The sequence below is a fragment of the Salvelinus sp. IW2-2015 genome, linkage group LG8, assembly GCF_002910315.2.
Source record: "Salvelinus sp. IW2-2015 linkage group LG8, ASM291031v2, whole genome shotgun sequence".
Classification (NCBI taxonomy): Eukaryota; Metazoa; Chordata; class Actinopteri; order Salmoniformes; family Salmonidae; genus Salvelinus; species Salvelinus sp. IW2-2015.
The window spans coordinates 49790861-49814040 of NC_036848.1; the positions used below are offsets into that span (position 1 = coordinate 49790861).

The 23180-nt window shown below is 42.9% G+C and overlaps 1 protein-coding gene across 1 annotated transcript in view; it reads right to left on the minus strand.

Annotated features, from left to right (window-relative positions):
* The window catches only part of LOC111968069 (proteasome activator complex subunit 4B-like), a 77468-nt gene that overhangs the window by 53081 nt on the left and 1207 nt on the right, over positions 1–23180 (minus strand). Inside the window, 3 exon segments of the mRNA XM_023993601.3 lie at positions 3168–3212; positions 6900–7016; positions 7514–7654. Of these exon segments, the coding sequence (XP_023849369.1) occupies positions 3168–3212; positions 6900–7016; positions 7514–7654 (303 nt within the window).

Below are 23180 nucleotides of genomic sequence, written 5' to 3' on the forward strand. Positions count from 1 at the left end.
ACCACTGACTATGTACATACCCAGTGTGCGACAGAATGGCGCATTGGTCTAAGACACTGCATCTCAATGCAAGAGCAGTACCTGGTTCAAATCCAGGCTGCATCACATCTGGCCGTGATTGGGAGTTCCATAGGGCGTCGCACAATCGGCCCAGCGCCGTCCGGGTTTGGCTGGGGTAGGCCGTGATTGTAAATAAGAATTTGTTCTTAACTGACTTGCCTAGTTAAATACATTTTAAAAAAGAGCTGCAGGAGTTGTGACCTATTRTATTTGGTTATGTTGTCCTAGTTGAGCCTAGGGGAGGGAACGCTGTAACCTCCAGGTAGGTGTTTGTCCCCGTCTGTGCTGAGGGTGTCAGGTTCTTGTCCAGTTCTGGTATTTAGGTCACCAAAGACCAGTACATGTCCCTGGGCCTGGAAATGGTTGATCTCCCCTTCTAGACGCTGTCTTCATTAAAGTATGGGGATTCTAGTGTGGAGGATATGTTTCTCTGTTGAGATCATTTCCTTTAGAATTTCCAGCCAAAATGTAAATTTTTCCTGTTTTGATTCATTTAAGAGCACGAGTTAGGTCTGCTCTATTCCAAAATAGAGTAACCTCTGAGCCACTTCCCTGTTTCACACCTGGTAGTTTGGTGGATGGGACTACCAGCTCTCTGTAACCTAGAGGGCAACCAGTGGGTCCACCTCCTCTATACCATGTTTCTAGTAGGATGACAATGTCTGTATTCCACCTCTCGCTCCCTCTCTTCTCTGCTCACAGTAACAGGAAACTCTCCCCAAGGCCAGAATTAGATTTAATAGGATTATTAACCAACTAGTAGGTACACTAGCAACTCAGGGACTCAGTGACTAAGCTTTTCGACACACATGCACACACAAACCTAGTCTTGCTTTGCATCCAGGGATGGAACTAGCCATTATGACGGTCACAAATTGTCAGTCAATATGCCTAAACTAAGTCCCTGAGGGAGAATGGTTCCTGACAGTTTCACAGAATGTGTCTTATTTCATCCAGAGTAGACACGTGCCTCTGTCTGCATCTCTACACTAGGTCTATCATTCAATGGCAGGAGTGCTGAAGTTAGCACAATTGGTTAACATGCCATGTGAAAGAATCAGGTATTTTGGAACAGAAGAGACTGATTTGTTGCCGTACTTCCGAGAACAAACACTTGCATCTTTTCTAGTGAGCTAGCGAGGGATGGAAAAAGACGGGAGAGGCACAGTATAGGCAGGTCGGCCACCTGGCAGGCAGACAGAACCATGCACTAGGCCTTTCTATCTGCAATCAAAAGCTTTATCTCGCAATGGCATGCTGTATCTCACAATTTCTTGGCTTGCAATGTCTCACAACTTCAGTAAAGCAGGGCTTATCATCAATGAAGGCTAGGATATTCTACACGCAACAGACTGAAGACTGAACACACAACCGCATCATTAGCGAAGAGAAAGAACAGGCGAGCCAGCGCGAGGCTCTATCACATTAGTGGATACCAAGATTGTTCAGGGCAGGTCTTCTGGTTTTGACAAGCAGAAGTGACTTTTCGTAGCAGGATTGTAGAATTTACACAACAGTTTAGGAGAATTAACACAGCAGGTTAGAAGAATTAAGTTAAGGTTAGGAAAGGGTTGGCAATTGTCCCAGATGACACGACTTGAACAAACCTATCTATAACCAGGCCTGCCCTGAAACGGTCTTGATTTCCACTAATGCGATGCTGCCAGGGCCAGGGAGAATGGGAGGGGGCGGGCAGAATGAACCGTGGTGCGCATATGTCTTGGTAATCTGTGTCTCGCCTTGCAATATGTTTTGTGATAATTGCACAAGTGCTGTCACGTTACCAGAGTTTGGACTTCAACACCAGGTTTAGTATCCCGATACTCTATACCAAAACGATACCARGGCAACAACAAAAAAAAAGAGCATATTAGCTAAAGTCACAGAATAAACACTGGTCTTTATTTTTTTCAACATTGAACAATATGTTGATAACTGGTAGAACTAAAATGAATAGAATATCCTCTATTCTATACTGAATAAAAATATAAATGCAACATGTAAAGGGTTGGTCCCAAGTTTCATGAGCTGAAATAAAAGATCCCAGAAATGTTTAAACACACAAAAAGCTTATGCCTCTAAAATGTTGTGCACAAATTTGTTTACATCCCTGTTAGTGAGCATTTCTATTATGCCTACATAACCCATCCACCTGACAGCTGTGGCATATCAAGAATCTGATTAAACAGCATGATCATTGCACAGGTGCACCTTGTGCTGGAGTCAATAAAAGGCCACTGAAATGTGCAGTTGTGTCACAACGCCACAGATGTCAAGCTTTGAGGGAGAGTGTAATTGGCATGCAGGAATATCCACCAGAGTGGTTGTCAGAGAATTGAATGTTCATTTCTCTACAATAAGCCGCCAACGTCGCTTTAGAGAATTTGGCTGTACGTCCAACTGGCCTCAGTTTGCTGATGTCAACGTTGTGAACACAGTGCCCCATGGTGGTGGTGGGGTTATGGTATGTGCAAGTGTAAGCTATGAACAACAAACAATCGCAATTTATCGATGGCAATTTGAATGCACAGAGATACCGTGACGAGATCCTAAGGTCCATTGTTGTGCCATTCATCTGCTGCCATGATAATGCACAGCCCATGTCACAAGGATCTGTGCACAACTCCTGGAAGCTGAAAATGTCCCAGTTCTTCCATGGCCTGCATACTCACTAGACATGTCACCCATTGAGCATGTTTGGATGAATGCATATGACACATGTTCCAGTTGTGACCAATATCCAGCAACTTCGCACAGCCATTAAAGAAGAGTGGGACAACCTTCCATAGGCCACAATCAACAGCCTGATCAACTCTGTGCGAAGGAGATGTGCCGTGGCACATGAGGAAAATGGTGGTCACACTGCACAGTGATTTTATTTAGTGTGGGAGATTGTTTTAGGTTAGGGATCTTTAATGTTAAGATCTCAATTTCATTTAAACATTATAACGTTCACACCCCTAGACAAAATAACTCTTAAGATGGTCCTCCTACTGTGTGAGTGTTGACCACAAGTGTCCCAAGATTAGGCCTAAATGCAACCATGAGCTCAGCAACTGAATTCATGAACAAATACATAGATCATAGGGGTTTAAAAATATACTTACGGTCTGCAGCTTCTCACAAGTGTTTTCAAAACGTTTTCCACCGAGCTAAAAACAGAGAGGGAGGAGAGAAAAAGAAAGAAATGTGAGACATCAGAACAGAGACAGATGTGTCTAAGGTGACTTAAATCAAACAATGAGCACACTGAACACACCAATGCAATTAGGACAAGGATGACTGACTGACTGCAGGTACAGCTAAACCACGCATTTAAATTCTACTGATCAAGTGTCGTGGGAAAAGGCCTGGCTCTGTACTCATTTAGGGTGTGGTGATCATTTCCAGTAGTGTTCATATATTATGGTGCCTGTAATCAAGCAGTAGAGAGACAAGTGTATGTACCGGATCAACTCAAACACTGATGAAAAGTAAGGGATGTGTTGGGCAGGTGTGTACATCCACACAGCAAGGGAATCGAGGACACACAAACTGGCATAGCATGACAAAAGGACTACAGAAACACCCGCCCCACACATCTACAGAACTAAAGTCATTGACTAGAACAATGTGACTATCCCAGGTCCGCTCAACCTTTGTCCTGGATGGCCATGGGCCAGCAGTGTAACAGCAGCACATGAATGGTACCTAATTAACAGATTTACTCTGTTCATTCACAATCATCAGAATGAAGTCTTTTATTGGGCTTGGGGAAAGGTCTTGGAGGGACAATGACTAGGCCTGAGGCTTTATGTAAACAGTAGGACTAGCCGTTATTACTTGTAATGAATGCTGACCTTGACAGTGGAGAGAGTTGCCCTGAGGCTTTTTATCACCTAGCCTGACTAAACAGTAAACATATCTGGGGAATATAACGGAAAAAGTTTTCCAACAGAAAGCGGGTTTGGACAAGTTCAAGTAGTCCCTTGAAATGAGCATTACTTACTGCCATTCCATTTTCTTCTGTTTGGTGCCTAAATAATACAACCAATACTAGGCCTACATTACAGGACTTCTGACTGCTGTGGTTTTGGTTTGGTTACTTTTATTTTGGCACAGTTACAATAGGGCCTCTGTATATAATGGCTTGTAAAGGTTAGACTCATGTGACTAAACTCAGTGTCACAAGTGTCAAAAGATTTAGCTGAGGACCAATATAACCCCAGCCGTTACGCTCAAACACCCTCAATCCCCTGGCTTGCCCTCCACTCGTACATGCATGCTGAGCTCAAGCCATGCGTTCTAAACTGCCCCTCTGTCCCATTCAACCGCGCTCTAAGCTCTGTTTCATTTAACTATTTTTCAAATCAACCCGATTGCATTGCTTTAATTCAATAGTCTAATGGGAACGACAACATGAGCGATTTCTGCCAAGGGCTCTTGGCTTTGCATCTCAGGGCTTGAGTGAGGAGAGCCTAATCTCTCCTTTCTCCTGAAATGTGCACTTGTTCACTTCTCTTTATAGATTTCAAAGGAAATGACTGCTAGGCCTATATGGAAACTCCCTCTAGCCCATTCAAAACACAAATATAATGATTTTAAATGTGTGTGAAGCAGTGAAAGAATGCACACTTTAGGAGAAAGGAGAGATGTGTGTGAAGCAGTGAAAGAATGCACACTTTAGGAGGAAGGAGAGATGTGTGTGAAGCAGTGAAAGAATGCACACTAGGAGAAAGGAGAGATGTGTGTGAAGCAGTGAAAGAATGCACACTAGGAGAAAGGAGAGATGTGGGAAGCAGTGAAAGAATGCACACTAGGAGAAAGGAGAGATTTGTGTGATGCAGTGAAAGAATGCACACTTTAGGAGGAAGGAGAGATGTGATGCAGTGAAAGAATGCACACTTTAGGAGGAAGGAGAGATGTGTGATGCAACTCCCAGACAGACCACACTGAAAATCACCAAAGTAATGCACCGAAATAATAATACAAAGCAGCATGACCAGAACACCATTACCAACGGCCCGACACTCAACCCACGCAATGATGATCACCCCTATCTCATACCAGTATACCGGGGGGGGGGGGGCGTGATACAAGAGCTTCTACCCTTATAATGACTCTCACAGCAACATTTGTGGTGCAAAAGCGAACAGAACCGCAAAGACATAAGCTACTGTAAACTTTATTATTATCTGGCAGCATGATTAAGGCCAAAAAAACATATGCATTGAACCATATGCATTTTTTGCACAGATCTGTGCTTTTTTGTACCACAAAGATGTTATCCATCATGTCCGTTTAGAAACCGGTGACTTCAGAATGGGCTAGGCTACTCTAGTGGGTACTGCTGCAAAACCTACGTTGCTGACAGTGGGTCAATCCACCAAATCATATGGGACTTGACAAAGAAAGGGGGAGGGGGATACATAGTCCAGTTAGATGCAGTGCGACAGTGTCCAATATGAGAGAAATGTTAACATTGCTTTTTGGTTGATTTGTAGTTGATTTTATGTCAAACAAGCTGCGTGGGGGTGTCCAGTGTGCTTTTTGGTTTTCAACATGCAACATAGAAAAATTAAAACCAAAAAAAGTGCCTCAATAAAAGGATGAAATAAAAAAACACAAAAGAGCGTTGTCCTTACCACCTCTGAAACAATTTTATCATTACGTGTTTAGAGGAAGCACGAGGCCGTAGGGAACTGAATGTGAGAGGAGACAAAGGCATAAAAACACATTCAGATTCACACTATGAAAAGCCAATCCATTTCAATTAAATACATCCCAAAAAATTATAACACCTTTTTTTGTACTGCAGCAGCGCGTCGCACATTTTCTGATGTTTTTTTTTTTTCACTGCTCGTTTTCTTTAAAAACAAAGAAGGGCCAAGCATCAGTAAACAAACAGTAGCAGCTTGCTTCCCTTGGTGAGAGAGCCGATGACTGTTATGTGCTAGCAAGGCTTTGTAGTGACACACAATGTTCCCATAGACCCATACAAGAGCACCTCGCACTGCTTGCTGGGAAAAAAGGTGTGGGAGGGGGTTTCCACTAGAATCCACAGCCAAAACTGGCTATATCGTAAAAAGCCATTAAAACAAACATTTGCTTTTTGGTCTTAATTTAAGGTTAGGGTTAAGCACAAGGTTAGCAGTGTGGTTAAGTTAGGGATATGTTTAAAATAAAATAAATGTAGAAGATAAAAATMTTAGAAATAGGCGGAGTTTCCAACTTTGTGGCTGTGGAAGCTAGTGATGACCAGGGAAGGCGGCTCTAGGGCTATATGGGGTAGGGTAGGTACAGATTTTTCCACATTCAGAAATTAGCCCAGGCAACAACTGGGGGCAGGGACAACAGAACATATGTGCATGTAAGAAAGGATGCATCAAGGGTGGGGCTGAACTGTATTAGGCAGTAGCATAGCAATAGGCAGTACCTATACAGCGCCAACAGATACCAACATTAGAGCAATGTTTTTCACAATAAACCCATTTATAACACCACTAGAGATTCAGGGGTGAGGTCCATAAAAAAATAAAAAAGGTAGACTCATTGATATAACATCATCGTGCGAAGCGGGGCACCGCCACCTTCCTGCTTTTAGAATCTTCCATGCATGCCTCAAGGAAGGGCTCAAAATGGGAAGAACCAATAGCGGCAGTCTTGGATGATTTTTGGATGTCATTGTGTTGACGACTCTAATCGGGAAGTCACCCCGCAGTGTATGATGATGTCATAACACAGACTTTACCTTGAAGGTTTTACAGCTGAGTAGGTTGGTTTCAATATGCAGAGTTATTATTTTTTTATTTTTTTAAAGGCTGATTTAACCGTGCTGGTAAAAGAGAAGAGGGGCGTACTTGGGGAACCAGTTTAGTCCCAGGTGTTCAGTCTTTGAGTAGAGGATCCTGTCTTGCAGCTCGTACAGGGGTCTCCAAGGCAACTCAAGATCCTCCCGCGACAGCAGCTCTTTTTTCCTGTTAGAAATAAGAGCAGGTGGGGTTAAAACATGTAAAAGTACTTCATTTAAACTATGTCACTGTTGCCTCAGAGCTTCACACAATTAGGTGAGGGCAGGGCTCAATTTACAGAGAGTATTTCAACTCCTAAATGTGAGTGACACTTGAACTTCTCACACAATGAGGAAAACAGTAGACCAGCCAGTCACTGACAAACCAATAAATAAATAAAGGCTGTTTCGAGTCCTATAATGTGACATTGATTGATGAGGATGGCAAGACCTTGCATCATACTGGTCTCAAGCTTGTTGATGTGGGTTTGTGTGTTGCTTACTTTAGGAGGTTGAGCGTGCGAGGCCCTCCACGAGCGAGCGAAGCCCATCACTGTGTGTGTAGCAGTAGCCCATGCTAACTTGAAGTTGATGAGGCGGGCCAGACCTCGCATCATGCCGATCTCCAGCATGTCAATGTGTGTGTTTGCATGCGTGACCGTGTGTTTAGCCCATGGGTCTTACTTGAGGAGGTTGATGAGTAGCCGGGCTAGGCCTTGCATCATACTGATCTCCAGCTTGTCGATGGTGATCAGCTCGTACAGCAGCTTGATGAACAGCACATGGTCCTCCTTGCTGAACTTCCTGCCGTACAATCGCATGTACCTACAAGAGAAGAACAGCTTTAGGCTACAGCCACAAAGACGCATGAACGCGGATTAAATCATATATTCATTCAACAACTGTCAGTTTTTACCAGTCAAAAGTTCAATTCAACACAACTATTCTCAGACGAGCTGAATATCCAAAAAGGACTAAAGCCTAGTGTGTGACAGACTATCAACTCCGTTTACCAACATCCGTCAAAGGAGGACTCCCACTGGAAATATAAGGAATTTTCAGACACAAAATGTGGCCGGAGCCGTAGGGCTAGGCCTATAGCTAGCCTGAACATCCACGGTTCAAAGTGAGCTGGCCWGGGAATAATATATGCTTGACTTCTTGTATTGCGCAGAATGGACAGAAAATGAGCTTTGGGCTATCCCTATATATGAAGTTAAATATAAAGTTGCTGCTGCACAATAAATATGTGCAAACTTTCTGCCACAGAGACTCATGTTCCTGAACAACAAAAACAGCTTTATGGGTATAGCCTAGTATAGAGCAGGTGAATAAGAAATGTAGTACGAGGGTTTTTCTTTATTTTTACTCTTTTCTACATTGTAGAGTAATAGTGAAGACATCAAAACTTCGAAACAACACATATGGAGTCAGGTAGTAACCAAAAAAGTATTAAACAAATAAAAATTGATTTTAGATTCTTCAAAGTAGCCACCCTTTGCATTGATGACACCATTGCACACTCTTGGCATTCTCTCAACCAGGGAACTAGGAATGATTTTCCAACAGACTTGGAGTTCCCACATATGGGATAAAGATACACTTGTTCATAAAGATACACTTGTTCTTAATGCAACCGCTGTGTCAGATTTCAAAAAGCTTTACGGCAAAACACAATATTCAATAATCTGAAAACAGCGTTCAGCCACAAAAGCAAGCCTACAGTTACCCGCCAAATTGTGCAGTCAACAAAACTCATAAAAAGCATATAATCTTCACTTACCTTTGCTGATCTTCGTCGGAATGCACTCCCAGACTCCCACTTCCACAAGAAATGTTAGTTTTGTCGGTAATGTCCATCATTTTATGTCCAAATAGCTATTTTTGTTAGCGTGTTGGTAAACAAATCCAACGTCAGGAAGCACGTTCACTAAAAGCTGACGAAAGTCCAAAAGTTCCGTAACAGTCTGTAGAACATGTCAAACGATGTATTGAATCAATCTTAGAATGTTTTTAACATAAATCTTGAATAACGTTCCAACTGGAGAATTACATTTACTTCAGATGAGCGATGGAACAGAGCTCCCTCTCATGTGAACGCGCATGGTGAAAGCATGGTCAGGTCATGGCAGACCTGACTAATACCCTCTCATTCAGCCCCCCTTCACAGTAGAGGCATCAGACAGGTCTACAGACTGTTGACATCTAGTGGAAGCCGTAGGAAGTGCAAACTCATCCATATCTCGTTGTGATTTCAATAGGATCTGGTTGAAAATCGACCAGCCTCAGAATTTCCACTTCCTGTTTGGAATTCTCAGTTTTTGCCTGCCATATGAGTTCTGTATACTCACAGACATAATTCAAACAGTTTTAGAAACTTCAGAGGGTTTTCTATCCAATACTAATACTAATATGCATATATTAGCAACTATGACTGAGGAGCAGGCCGTTTACTCTGGGCACCTCTGTGCACCTTTCATCAAGCTACTCAATACTGCCCTGCAGCCATAAGAAGTTAACCTGTTGGGGACCAGGGTGCTATTTTCACTTTTGGGGAAAATCGTATGATTTTAAACGGCCTCGTACTCAATTCTTGCTCTGTACAATATGCATATTTATATTACTATGGATAGAAAACAGTCTCTAGTTTCTAAGTGAAACAGAACTCTTTTTACAGACATTTTCCTATCCGGAAGTGAGATTTCAAATGCGAAGTCTCTCTTTAAGACCTTGTCTATAAAAGGGTATGTCACTTATGACTGTTAAACACGTCATACGCCTTCGCCTGGGTGTCATGCGGAAGTGAGAGAAGAAACAGTTGATTATCTCGATCAGGGACTGAACACAACCTCTTGGACTGAGACGTGCGCACTTCTTTTTTTCCTGGGCGCGAAGTAGGAACTGACTCGGCTCATGGAAGAACCTTTTAAAGGTGAATATGACTTCTGGCTTCGATTTCTTTGATACATGTCACAATATCATCCTAAAGTATGTTTTTTCAATATAGTTTAATTATATTATTGAAATTTATTCTGGACTTTAGACGTGATGCGTCGCAAGAATTGGTTCAAGAACGAGAGGCTAGCAACGCACGGCCAGTGTGCTTGCTAATTCTGAGGGAAATCGTTCGTTATGGATCCAAATAAAGTCGGTTCTGAACAAAGGACCCCTTGGAGAACATTCTGATGGAAGATCCACAAAAGTAAGGACCCAATTTGGGATGCTTTTTCAATATATCTGTCGAACTGTGCTATGCTACCGTTTGACTAGAATCAATGCTGCTGTGTGCTAGCTATTGTAGTAAGCTAATATACGATATATTGTGTTTTCGCTGTAAAACACTTCAAAATCGGAAATATTGTCTTATTCACAAGATATTTGTCTTTCATTAGCTATCCACCATATATTTGTCTGAAATGTTTTATGATTGGTAATTAGGTAGTTGGTGTCTGTTATTTATCTGGCTACTCCCGTGCGATTTCTGACTGTAGCTATGATGGTAGCAGTAATGTAAAACAGATTTATAGCTAAAATATGCAATTTTTTTGAACAAAACATAGATTTATTGTGTAACATGTTATAGGACTGTCATCTGAGGTAGTTTTTTCTAGGTTATTTAGGTTGGTTCTAGGTTAGTTAGGTTGGCTTGTGCATGCTACCTGCAGCCTACTTGTGCTGTGAAATGTCTGTCTGTCTTTTTTTATTTGGTGGTGACCTAACATAAATATATGTGGTGTTTTCTCTGTAAAACATTTTTAAAAAATCGTACATGTTGGATGGATTGACAAGATGTTTATCTTTCAAATGCTGTATTGGACTTGTTAATGTGTGAAAGTTAAATATTTCCATTTTTTTTTTTGAATTTGCCGCTCTGCCTTTTCAATGGAATGTGGGAGGAGTGCCGCTAGCGGCACCCCTGGCCTAAACAGGTTAAGGTCAAGTGATTGTGGAGGCCAGGTCATCTGATGCAGCACTCCATCACTCGCCTTTACAAAGCCTGGAGGTGTGTTTTGGGTCATTGTCCTGTTGAAAAACAGATTATAGTCCCACTAAGCGCAAACCAGATGGGATGGCGTATCYCTGCAGAATGCTGTGGTAGCCWTGCTGGTTAAATGTGCCTTGAATTCTAAATAAATCACAGAGTGTCACCAGCAAAGCTCCCCCACACCATCTCCTCCATGCTTCATGGTGGGAACCACACATGCAAAGATCATTTGTTCACCTACTCTGTCTCACAAAGACACAGCGATTGGAACCAAAAATCTCAAATTTGGACTCATCAGACCAAAGGACAGATTACCACAGGTCTAATGTCCATTGCTCATGTTTCTTGGCCCAAGCAAGTCTTCTTATTGGCGTCCTTTAGTAGTGATTTCTTCGCAGCAATTCGACCATGAAGGCCTGATTCACGCAGTCTCCTCTGAACAGTTGAAGTTGAGATGTGTCTGTTACTTGAGCTCTGTGAAGAAGGATTTATTTGTGCTGCAATTGAGGCTGGTAACTAATGAACTTATCCTCTGCAACAGAGGTAACTCTGGGTCATCCTTTCCTGTGGCGGACCTCATGAGAGCCAGTTTCATCATAGCACTTGATYGGTTTTGCGACTGCAGTTGAAGAAACWTTCAAAGTTCTTGAAATTTTCCAGKTTAAGACATGAAGGTCAGTCAAAGTAATGATGTACTGTCGTTTCTCTTTGCTTATTTGAGCTGTTCTTGCCATAATATGGACTTGGTCTTTTACCAAATAGCCCTATCTTCTGTATACCACCCCTACCTTGTCAAAAAACAACTGATTGGCTCAAACGCATTGGGGAAAGAAATTCCACAAATTAATTTAAGGCACACCTGTTAATTGAAAAGCATTCCAGGTGACTACCTCCTGAAGCTGGTTGAGAGAATGCCAAGTGTGTGCAAAGCTGTCAAGTCAAAGTGTGGGTATTTTGAAGAAAATCAAATATATTTGGATTTGCTTAACACATTTTTGGTTACTACATAATTCCATATGGTGTTATTTCATAGTTGTGCATCTTCACTATTGCATAGTAAAATAGTAAAAATAAAAGTAAATAACCCTTGAATGAGTAGGTGTCCAAACTTTTGACTGGTACTGTATGTGCAAAGCAGATCGGGAAGGAGAAGATGCTAGGCCTTTAGCTAGATTCCGTTTCAAGGAAAGAAACTCCCACACACAWAGCTTGCAAAGTAACAATATTGTATTAAACCTTGGCCTAAATTGCTAAGTCCCCCCCATAGGCCATTGCAATGTACTCAGCTCCAGGCAACAACTGTACAGAGATAGGCCTGCCATGCCTGCACTGAATGCTTCTTGTTCTTGCTGAGGAGCCAAAATAATTGTGTAGCTCTAGAATCTAGATTAACTATTGAGAGCAGAATTTCCATGTCTCTGAGTCTGGGCCAGCAGTGACTCAGTCATAGCCTGGTCGGACATATGCATTGGCATGTAGGCCTAGTCCCAAATGGCACCGTATTCCCTACACAACACAGACAGAGTAACGTGATGTAATGCTACAACATTAACAAGGTGTGAAGACACTGTCTTAGTGCAGCTATTTCCATAAACCAGGATGGAGCCTATACATTTGGAACAGGTCTCTTCTGGTTTGGGGAGCTCTGACGAATGCCTTACATTCAGAACTTCTGAAATGGTTCACACAAAACTGTGCATCGATCTTTATCAATTGTATAGGCTATTTTATACTGAAGGTATACTGAAGCCTGGGGCACGTTCAGCAATAGGAAAGGAGGATACCTAGTCAGTTGTACAACTGAATGCATTCAACTGAAATGTGTCCTCCACATTTAACCCAACCCCTCTGAATCAGAGAGGTGCGGAGGGCTGCCTTTATCGACATCCACGTTTTCGGCGCCGGGGAACAGTGGGTTAACTGCCTTGCTCAGGGGCAGAACGACTGATTTTTACCTGGTCAGCTCTGGGATTTGATCTAGCAACCTTCCGGTTACTGGCCCAACACTAACCACTAGGCTACCTGCCGCCATACCCAACGTTCTGGAACGTTCATATAGAAATATACTACGCAGAACAAACATGCATATCTGACATGCAGAATAAGGAATCAAATCAAATGCATTTGTCACATGCACCAAATACAATAGGTGTAGACCTTACTGTGAAATGCTTACTTACAAGCCCCTAGCCAACAATGCAGTTCAAGAAAGAGTTAAGAAAATGTTTACTAAATCATTTAAAAAGTAACAAAGAAAATTACAACAATAATGAGGCTATACACAGAGGGTACCAATACCGAGTCAATGTGCAGGGATACAGGTTAGTCGTGGTAATTTGTACATGTACACTACTGTTCAAAAGTTTGGGGTCAATTAGAAATGTCCTGGTTTTTGAAAGGAATGAAAATAACATAAAATTAATCAGAAACACAATGTAGACATTGTTAATGTTGTAAATGACTATTGTAGCTGGAAACATTTTTTATGGAATATCTACATAGGCGTACAGAGGTCCATTATCAGCAACCATCACTCCTGTGTTCCACTGGCACATTATGTTAGCTAATCGATCATTAGAAAACCCTTTTGCAATTATGTTAGCACAGCTGAAAACTGGCCTTCTTTAGACTAGTTGAATATCTGGAGCATCAGCATTTGTGGGTTAGGGTACAGACTCAAAATGGCCAAAAACAAAGAACTTTCCTCTGAAACGCGTCAGTCTATTCTTGTTCTGAAAAATGAAGGCTATTCCATGTGAGAAATTGCCAAGAAACTGAAGATCTCGTACAATGCTGTGTACTACTCCCTTCACAGAACAGAGCAAAATGTCTCTAACCAGAACAGAAAGAGTGGGAGGCCCCCGTGCACAACTGAGCAAGACGACGAGTACATTAGAGTGTATAGTTTGAGAAAGACACCTCAAGTCCTTAAATGCAGCTTCATTAAATAGTACCCGCAAAACACCAGTATCAACGTCAACAGTGAAGAGGGATAAAGTGAATATGCATAGATAARAAACAGCGAGTAGCAGCAGTGTAAAAASAYAGGGGGGGGGGGGMTTAATGTAAATAGTTCGGGGGGCAATTTGATATATTTTTATGGCTCAATGGTGTAGAAGCTGTCAAGGAGCCTTCTGGACCTAGACTTGGCGCTCCAGTACAGCTTGCCGTGCGGTAGCAGATAGAACAGTCTATGACTAGGGTAGCTGGAGGTTGACAATTTGTTGGGCCTTCCTCTGACACCACCTAGTATATAGGTCCTGGATGGCAGGAAGCTTGGCCCCAGTGATGTACTGGGTCGTATGCACTACCCTCTGGGGACCCATGCCAAATCTTTTCAGTCTCCTGAGGGGGAAAAGGTGTTGTCATGCCCTCTTCACAACTGTCTTGTTGTGTTTGGACCATGATAGTTTGTTGGTAATGTGGACACCAAGGAACTTGAAACTCTCAACTCGCTCCACTACAGCCCTGTCGATGTTAATGGGGGCCTGTTCGACCCTCCTTTTCCTATAGTCCACAATCAGCTCCATTGTCTTGCTCACATTGAGGGAGAGGTTGTTGTCTAAGACATCATCCCTATAGGCTGTCTCATCGTTGTCGGTGATCAGGCCTACCACTGTTGTGTCATCAGCGAACTTAATGATGGTGTTGGAGTCGTGCCTGGCCGTGCAATCACGAGTGATCAGGGAGTATAGGACGGGACTAAGCACACACCCGAGGGGCCCCAGTGTTGAGGTTCAGCGTGACATCTGTGTTGTTGCATACCCTTACCACCTTGTGAACACTATGGTGTTGAAAACTGAGCTGTAGTCAATGAACAGCATTCTCACACAGGTGTTCCTTTTGACCAGACGGGAAAGGGCAGTGCGGAGTGCGATTGCATCATCTGTGMATCTGTTGGGGCGGTATGCAAATTGAAGTGGGTCTAGGGTATCCGGGAGGATGCTGTTGATGTGAGCCATGACCAGCCWTTCAAAGCACTTCATGGATACCGACCTGAGTGCTATTTAGGCAGGTTACCTCCGCTTTCTTGGGCACAGGGACAATGGTGGTCTGCTTGAAACATGTAGGCGTCACAGACTCGGTCAGGGAGAAGTTCAAAATGTCAGTGAAGTCAGATTACCAGGACGTGTACTCAAAACAGCGCATGTTTTGAGTACACGTCCTGGTAATCCGTCTGGCCCTGCAGCTTTGTGAATGTTGACCTGTTTATAAGGTCTTGTTCACGTCAGCTACGGAGAGCGTGATCACAGTCATCCGGAACAGCTGGTACTCTCATGCATGCTTCAGTGTTGCTCGCCTCAAAGCAAGCATAAAAAGGCATTTAGCTCATCTAGTAGGCTCACGGCTTGGTTTCCCTTTGTAGTCAGTAATAGTTTACAAGCCCTGCCACATCCGACGAGCGTCAGAGCCGGTGTAGTAGGATTCAATCTTAGTCCTGTATTGATGCTTTTGTGTTTCTTTTTTTGTCCACCTGCCACAGATTTTTTTACTAGCCAAAATACTTTCCCTCCTAAAGTGACAACCACAAAACAAGATGAACATGCTTTGTAATGTTTCTAAAACAATAAATGTATTACTATGTAGTAAAAAGTAAATGTGGTATACCGTTTAATTTAATTTTGTGACCTGAGTCTTTTAACCAAAAGACCACKGATGAGACGAACATCTACCTGCCCCTAAGGGCATGCGACTCAAGTCATGTTCGTGCCTGTGAGATTGAGTCTGACTCCTAGGTGGGTTGACTTCTTTTTCAAATAAATTAGACCAACTTTTACACCTGTGCGAAGTAGTGACGCACCAATATTATATTTTTGGCCGATACCCAATATTTTCTGACCCCCCAAAAAAGATACCGATAAGATATTTAAAATTTTAGCGGCCTTTTAAGCATTCTCGTACAGTTAGTTAACGGAAGCAGCGGTCTAAGGCACTGCATCTCAGTGCAAGAGGCATCACTACAGTCCCTGGTTCGAATCCAGGCTGTATCACATCCGGCCGTGATACGGGAGTCCCATAGGGCGGCGCACAATTGGCCCAGCATTATCCGGGTTTGGCCGGGGTAGGCAGTCATTGTAAATAAGAATTTGTTAACTGACTTGCCTAGTTAAAAAAAGGTCAAACACACACACACAAAAAATAGGTTGTTTTGTTGGCATTTACATATGTCCCCATTACCAGTAAAACATCATCAAAACCTATTTCTTTCACTTACTTGCTGTGCTGTTTCGTTGTTCATTTGTTCAGTCGTTTTATTCTCAACCAAGATTTCTATGGAACGCCGTTTGGATCTTTGCGTGTCAAATAAGAAAACAATGACCAGTTGATAACACTATTTGATGTGTCAAATAAGCTTGTTGACCAATCAGGACCTGAATATGACTGCACGTCACATATTTTAACGCGTTCATTCATTTTTTACGTAGTTATTACACATTGATTACACCATCACTTGTATTTGTCACAACGATTAATCGATACATATGCTATGATGCTGGTAAAGTTGTCTCGCGCATCTACAGTGCTGGTCATAAAAAATAGCTCTCTCGCTCATGGATGTAAACAKTGTTCTTCCCCAAAAACATATAATGACATCTGTTTCAGTAACTATATAGCTAGGTGTCATCTAAAATAACCCTAATTTATAAGACAGTTTGTATTTCATTAAAGGTGGTCGGACCCATCTATGTGAAGCTAGACACAATAAGGATTAGCCACAGTAGTAGACTTTGTGGTTAGCCTTCAAAAAGTACAGCGTTATTCTACTATCTGTATTAATTTGCATCACTATCAATGTCATACATTTATTTTGAAATCAAACTGCAAATTCCACTATTGTGTCTAATCCTTAATGTGGCTAGCTTCACAACAGATAAGCAAGTCCGGTCGAGCCTCACTAGCCAGTTGAAGCTAGCTGGCTGCCTATAATGTTATCTTTGGGCAACAGGGTTAAGTAGTTGGCTAGCTATCTATTTTCATGAACTGAAGTTCAATTTCAATAGGCAAACAACAAGTGGCAACCTAGCTAATACTTACAAGGATTCCTAAATTGCTAAGAATAATGAAAATGATTGCTGTTTCTACTGGTCATTGTTTTCAGGCTGGTTGAATTGGTGCTAGCTAAGTACCAAGCTAAAGCTAGCTACCCCAGAAGTTGCGGTCGAACTAATGATGCTTTATTACCAAAGCGGTATTGTAAACACATCGTTTGTGGCCGGTGTTTAGACTTTTGTACAGCTTTGACAGTGCTACTGTATATTTGACACAAAAAAGATCCAAACGGCGTTCCATAGTATGCATGTCTTGAAGCTAATAGCAGTGACGCTATTACTGTGTAACTCCGGTAGGGCAACATCTGAAAAATAGCTCACTTGGTAGTGTGTACTGGTGCTCGACCAGTCGGTGAAAGCCAACATCACCCACGACAGAGAACGGTTGATTGTCTAGGGCAATCAATTCCATTATCTTGGCTTTAATGGATTTCACCATCTGAGTTGTCCAGCAGTCATTTGAAAGAGTAAGACATTTTCAGCGAGACTTGACTGCTTGATCCACACAGCAGACATTGTGGGATAGGTTATGAATGCTGTGTTGCACGTGTAGCGTAAAATTTTACTTGGCATCATTACGACCTGTACCTAGGTATGCACGTCAGCTTTGACATCGGTTTTGTACATCGGCGTTAAACTAGACAATCGGCCGATAACGATGTTGCCATTTTTAGCTAATATAGGCCGATTCCGATATGTTCGCCGATATATCGTGCATCCCTCGTGAGAAGCGCTTCTAAAAAGAATATTTCACTCAGCTCTTCACCTGCGCACAGCCCCAAGCCAGACAGTGTTGTGGTGCGAGGTGGGATTGGCTATCACAGGTTTCGTAGTTCTTTGACTTTATCGGATTAATTTACCAATTATGAAACAAAATGGCAGAAATACATTGAAAACAGCTACTGCAGCATTAAATATTGCTATAAATGTTATCCTGCTTTACTAATTTTAAATCACAAATGCGAGTGAAATGCTCYCACTGGAGCCCTGATCACTGGCCAACGTGGCTGGTGAAATAGACATCTTTCCTGCCAATGTCAAAATCTACCCACTTTTTTCAGGCCCTGATCAGGATAGATAATAAACAGAGTAGCAGCAGAGTATGTGAAGAGTGTGAAAGTGTGTCTGTGGCTTCAACATGCTTGTGTGTGTGTGTGTGTGTGTGTGTGTGTGTGAGTAGAGTCCAGTGAGTGTGCATAGAGCCAGTACAACAACAAAGAATGGGGTTTGATGCAAATAGTGTCGGTAGCCATTTGATTAACTGTTCAGCGGTCTTATGGCTTGGGGGTAGAAGCTGTTAAGGAGCCTTTTGGTCCCAGACTTGGAGCTCCAGTACCACTTACTGTGCAGTAGCAGAGAGAAGAGTCTATGACTTGGGTAGCTGGAGTCTTTGACCATTTTTAGAGCCTTCCTCTGACAGCACCTGGTACAGAGGTCCTGGATGGCAGGGAACTCCGCCACAGTGATGTACTGGGCCAAACTCACTACTCTCAGTAACGACTTGCGATCGTGCTTTGATGCAGCCAGTAAAGATGCCATCAATTGTGCAGCTGTAGAACTTTGAGGATCTGAGGGCCCATTACAAATCTTTTCAGCCTCCTGAGGAGAAGAGGTGTTGTCTGGCCCTCATCACGACTGTGTTGGCGTGTTTGGACTATTATAGGTCCTCAGTTATGTGGACGCCGAGGAACTTGAAGCTCTCGACCTGCTCCACTACAGTCCCATCGATGTGAACGGGGGCGTGCTCGGCCCTCTGTTTCCTATAGTCCATGATCAGCTCGTGTCTTGCGGACGTTAAAGGAGAGGTTGTTGTCCTAGCACCACACCGCCAGGTCCCTGACCTCCTCCCTGTAGGCTGTCTTATTGTCTTCGGTGATCAGTCCTATGTTGGAGTCATTCGCAGCCACACAGTCATGGGTGAACAGGGACAACAGGAGGGGACTAAGCACGCACCCCTGAGGAAACCCTGTGTTAAGGGTCATCGTGGCAGATGTGTTGTTGCCTCCCCTCACCACCTGGGGGAGGCCCATCAGGAAGTCCAGGCCCCAGTTGCAGAGGGAGGCTTTTAATCCCTGTCTTTAGTGCCCTCAAAGCTCATCACTAAGCTATGGCGTTGAACGCTGAGCTGAACTCAATGAACAGCATTCTCACATAAGTGTTCATTTTGTCCAGGTGGGAAAGGGCAGTGTGGAGTGCAATAGAGATTGCATCATCTGTGGGTCTGTTGGGGCGGTGTGCGAATTGGAGTGGGTCCCCAGTGTCTGCATTGATGGTGTTGATGTGAGCCATGACCAGCCTTTTAAAACATTACATGTCTACAGATGCGAGTGCCATAGGATGATAGTCATTTAGACAGATTACCTGGGCATTCTTGGGAACAGGGACTATGGTGGTATGCTTGAAATAAGTAGATAAGTCAGTGAAAATGTCAGTCAAGACACTTGCCAGCTGATCAGGGCATGCTCCGAGTACGCATCCTGGTAATCCATCTGGCCCTGCGGCCTTACCAATGTTAACCTGTTTAAAGGTCTTACATTGGCTACGGAGAGAGTGATCACACAGTCCGAGAACAGCTGATGCTCTCATGAATGGTTCAGTGTTGCTTGCCTCGAAGCAAGCATTAAAAAAAAGGTATTTAACTTATCTGGTAGGCCCGCGTCATTGGACTGCTTGCAGTTGTGTTTCCCTTTCTAATCTGTGATAGTTTGCAAGTCCTGTCATATCCGACGAGCGTCAGACCCTTTATTCAGTACTTTGTTGAAACCCCTTTGGCAGCGATTACAGCCTRGAGTCTTCTTGGGTATGACGCTACAAGCTTYGCACACTTGTATTTGGGGAGTTTCTCCTATTCTTCTCTGCAGATCCTCTCAAGCTCTGTCAGGTTGGATGGGGAATGTCTTTGTAAAGCTATTTTCAGGTCTCGCCAGAGATGTTCGATCAGGTTCAAGTCCGGGCTCTGGCTGGGCCACTCAATGACATTCAGGGACTTGTCCTGAAGCCACTCCTGCGTTGTCTTGGCTGTGTACTTAGGGTCATTGTCCTGTTGAAAGGTGAACCTTCACCCCAGTCTGACATCCTGGGTGCTCTGGAGCAGGTTTTCATCAAGGATCTGTGTACTTTTCGCCGTTCATCTATCCCTCGATCCTGACGAGTCTCCCAGTCCCTGCCGCTGAAAAACATCCCCACAGCATGATGCTGCCACCACGCCTCACCGTAGGGATGGTGCCAGGTTTCCTCCAGACGTGATGCCTTGCATTCAGGCCAAAGCATTCAATCTTGGTTGTGTCAGACCAGAGAATCTTGTTTCTCAAGGTCTTGAGGGTCTTAAGGTGCCTTTTGGCAAACTCCAAGCAGGCTGTCATGTGCCATTTACTTCCGTCTGGCCCCTCTACCATAAAGGCCTGATTGGTGGAGTGCTGCAGAGATGGGAGAACCTTCCAGAAGGACAACCATCTCCACAGAGGAACTCTGGAGTTCTGTTAGAGTCACCATCGGGTTCTTGATCACCTCCCTGACCAAGGACCTTCTCCCCAAACTGCTCAGTTTGGCCAGCTCTAGAAAGAGTCTTGGTGGTTCCAGACTTCTTCTATTTAAGAATGATGGAGGCCACTGTGTTTCTGGGGACCGTCAGTGCTGCAGAAATGTTTTGGTACCTTTCCCCAGATCTGTGCCTCGACACAATCCTGTCTCGAAGCTCTACGGACAATTCCTTCAACCTCATGGCTTGGTTTCTGCTCTGACATGCACTCTCATCTATGGGACCTTATATAGACAGGTGTGTGCCTTTCCAAATCATGTCCAATCATTTGAATTTACCACAGGTGGACTCCAATCAAGTTGTAGAAACATCTCAAGGATGATCAATGAAAACAGGATGCACCTGAGCTCAATTTCAAGTGTCTTGGGCTCCGGTCCAAACACTTAAAAGACACCCTATCCTCTCAGCCCTCAAATTAAGTGGACACTTCTGATGACGRATCATGACGTCTGACAAGTATACACTTGCAGGGCGAGGGAAGGAAGAATGATTTTTAAATGGACCACCCTTGGCTGGAAATTCATCACTGGTTCATCCCGCGATGATCGTGTTTTCAGCCACCGGTAGCTTGTGGGTGCTTTATATGCYCTTCAGTCAATTATGAATGCATGTCTACTTATATTAAATATATTTTTAATATGCCTACTGTATGATAGCTAGCAAATTAATTAGCTAACTAACGTTAGCCTTCCTAGCTGGAGCTTCTTGAAGGAAAATATGTTATTTCCACAATTTCCTAAAGATAACCAAACAAAAACATGTACTTTTTAAGAGAGACGTTTGTGCCGTCATGTTCATTAGTAGCACAATTTCTAACTTATTGCATTTTTTTTTTTACTTACACTTGTATGTTCATTTCTCCATTGACGTTTTTAAGTTTTCACTGACTTTTCTTATCGGATGTACAATTGTCGCAAATTGAATTATGGAAAGTTTCAGGCCCGAGTGAACATAATTGTACACTCGCAACGCCGACTGAAAACGAGSGCKGAGGGGTTTATGTTGTAAACTTRCCTTGCTTGGCTTATCATTTGGATCGCCTTCCAAGATGGCGACGGGGATTCCCCCAAGGGCATAAGGTGAGAGTAAGTGGACGAGGGTGTGTCTTTTATGCGTTTGGACCGCAACCATAGCAAAGGGTCTGAATACTTATGTAAATAAGGTATTTGTTTTTTATTTTGTATAAACTTGCAAAAAAATCTGAACCTGTTTTCGCTTTGTCATTACGGGGTATTGTGTGTAGATTAGCGAGATATTATATATATWTTTTTTAATCAATTTTAGAATAAGGCTGTAAACTTTCAAATGCACTGTGTGTGTGTCACCAAATACCTCAGGAAACCACACAGAATTTAAGTGTGACTGCATGTCATATAAGGACTGGCAGTGATAAAGCTATGTGTGAACKGTGAGTGTGAAAGCAAACATTGAACAATTAGTGAGCCCTGAACTAGGGACTATGGTAATTTGGGAAGCCTACTTGTGTTGTGTAGTTATGACCAGTAGCTGAATGCAATGTGACAGCAAACCTGAACTTCCTACTGGAAAATAATATTGATTATATTTAAGAATGTTTGGGGAAATTAAGAAATGCTTGTTTCACTTTGAGATTGTTTGGTTTTGTAGTCTCTAATCAATACAGCTAGCTAAATCTTGGGACTCTGATGTAAAACCATCAATACATATATACAACCTAATGGGACGACTCAAGAAACCATTTTTTTTTTACCAAGGCTGTTGTGATCACTTGCTAAGACTTCACGTGCTTCTGATACAGTCAGTGACTATGCAATAAGTGAAGGCGTGGTTTGTTAAAAGGGATTTGGGCAATAGGGTCATGTCAGTGACATTGGGCYAAATCGTTTTGCATAGCCCGGTGTTCCGGGTGGGTGGAAATTTCACTTTGGACCAATAAAGTGGTCCAAATTGAGTAAACCCCGCCTAACCGAGCAATGTAAAACAAACTCGCTCAGTGTCTCAAGTAGCTAACTAGCTGGGCCATTAGGGAACATGGAAACTTATGTTATAAATATAAAGTAATGACTCTGTGGCAAGTTACCGGTAGTACAACCAACTAGTTAAGACTACAAGCATGTTTACAAACAAGATGCTTAGGGAGTATTAGCCAAGTTAGTTAGCGCCATATTCTAATGACACAGCAATTGGTAGCATGCCGTTGCTTGTGGCCACTGCTAACGTGAATCATATCGTGATTTATGACATGGCATTAGTTATGTTGCTTGCTATCTCGGGCTTGACATTTTAATGTTTACTCTCTGCTGCATGGCTATGTTAGCATTCTTACACTTTTGAGCACAAAACACATCTAACTAGCTACCTCACGTAAGAGCTTGTTTCTTGGCCTGGCTAATCCTGCTAGCTAGCTAAATCCACAACCGCCCGCCCAGTCAGTGATGCCAACACCGATCAAATAGTTATGTTAGTTAGCTAGCTAACTTAYCTACCGGTGGGCAGCCCACTTGCTCCAACGTAAAACGAGCCATAMCTAGCTATTGGCAGCTTCTAAACACTATTTGGCAAAAGCAAATGTATTATGTAGRTAGCGACCCAAATTAACTTACAGAGCTGAATGATTAACTACGTGCTTCTACATCTGCATTGCTTTCTGTTTGGGGTTTTAGGCTGGATTGCTGGATTTATGTATAATCACTTTYTGACATCTGCTGATGTAAAATGGGCTTTATAAATACATTTCATTMATTAACTAGTTATCTACAGTAGCCGTTATCTAGAAAGCCAGACAACTGAACTGGGTTA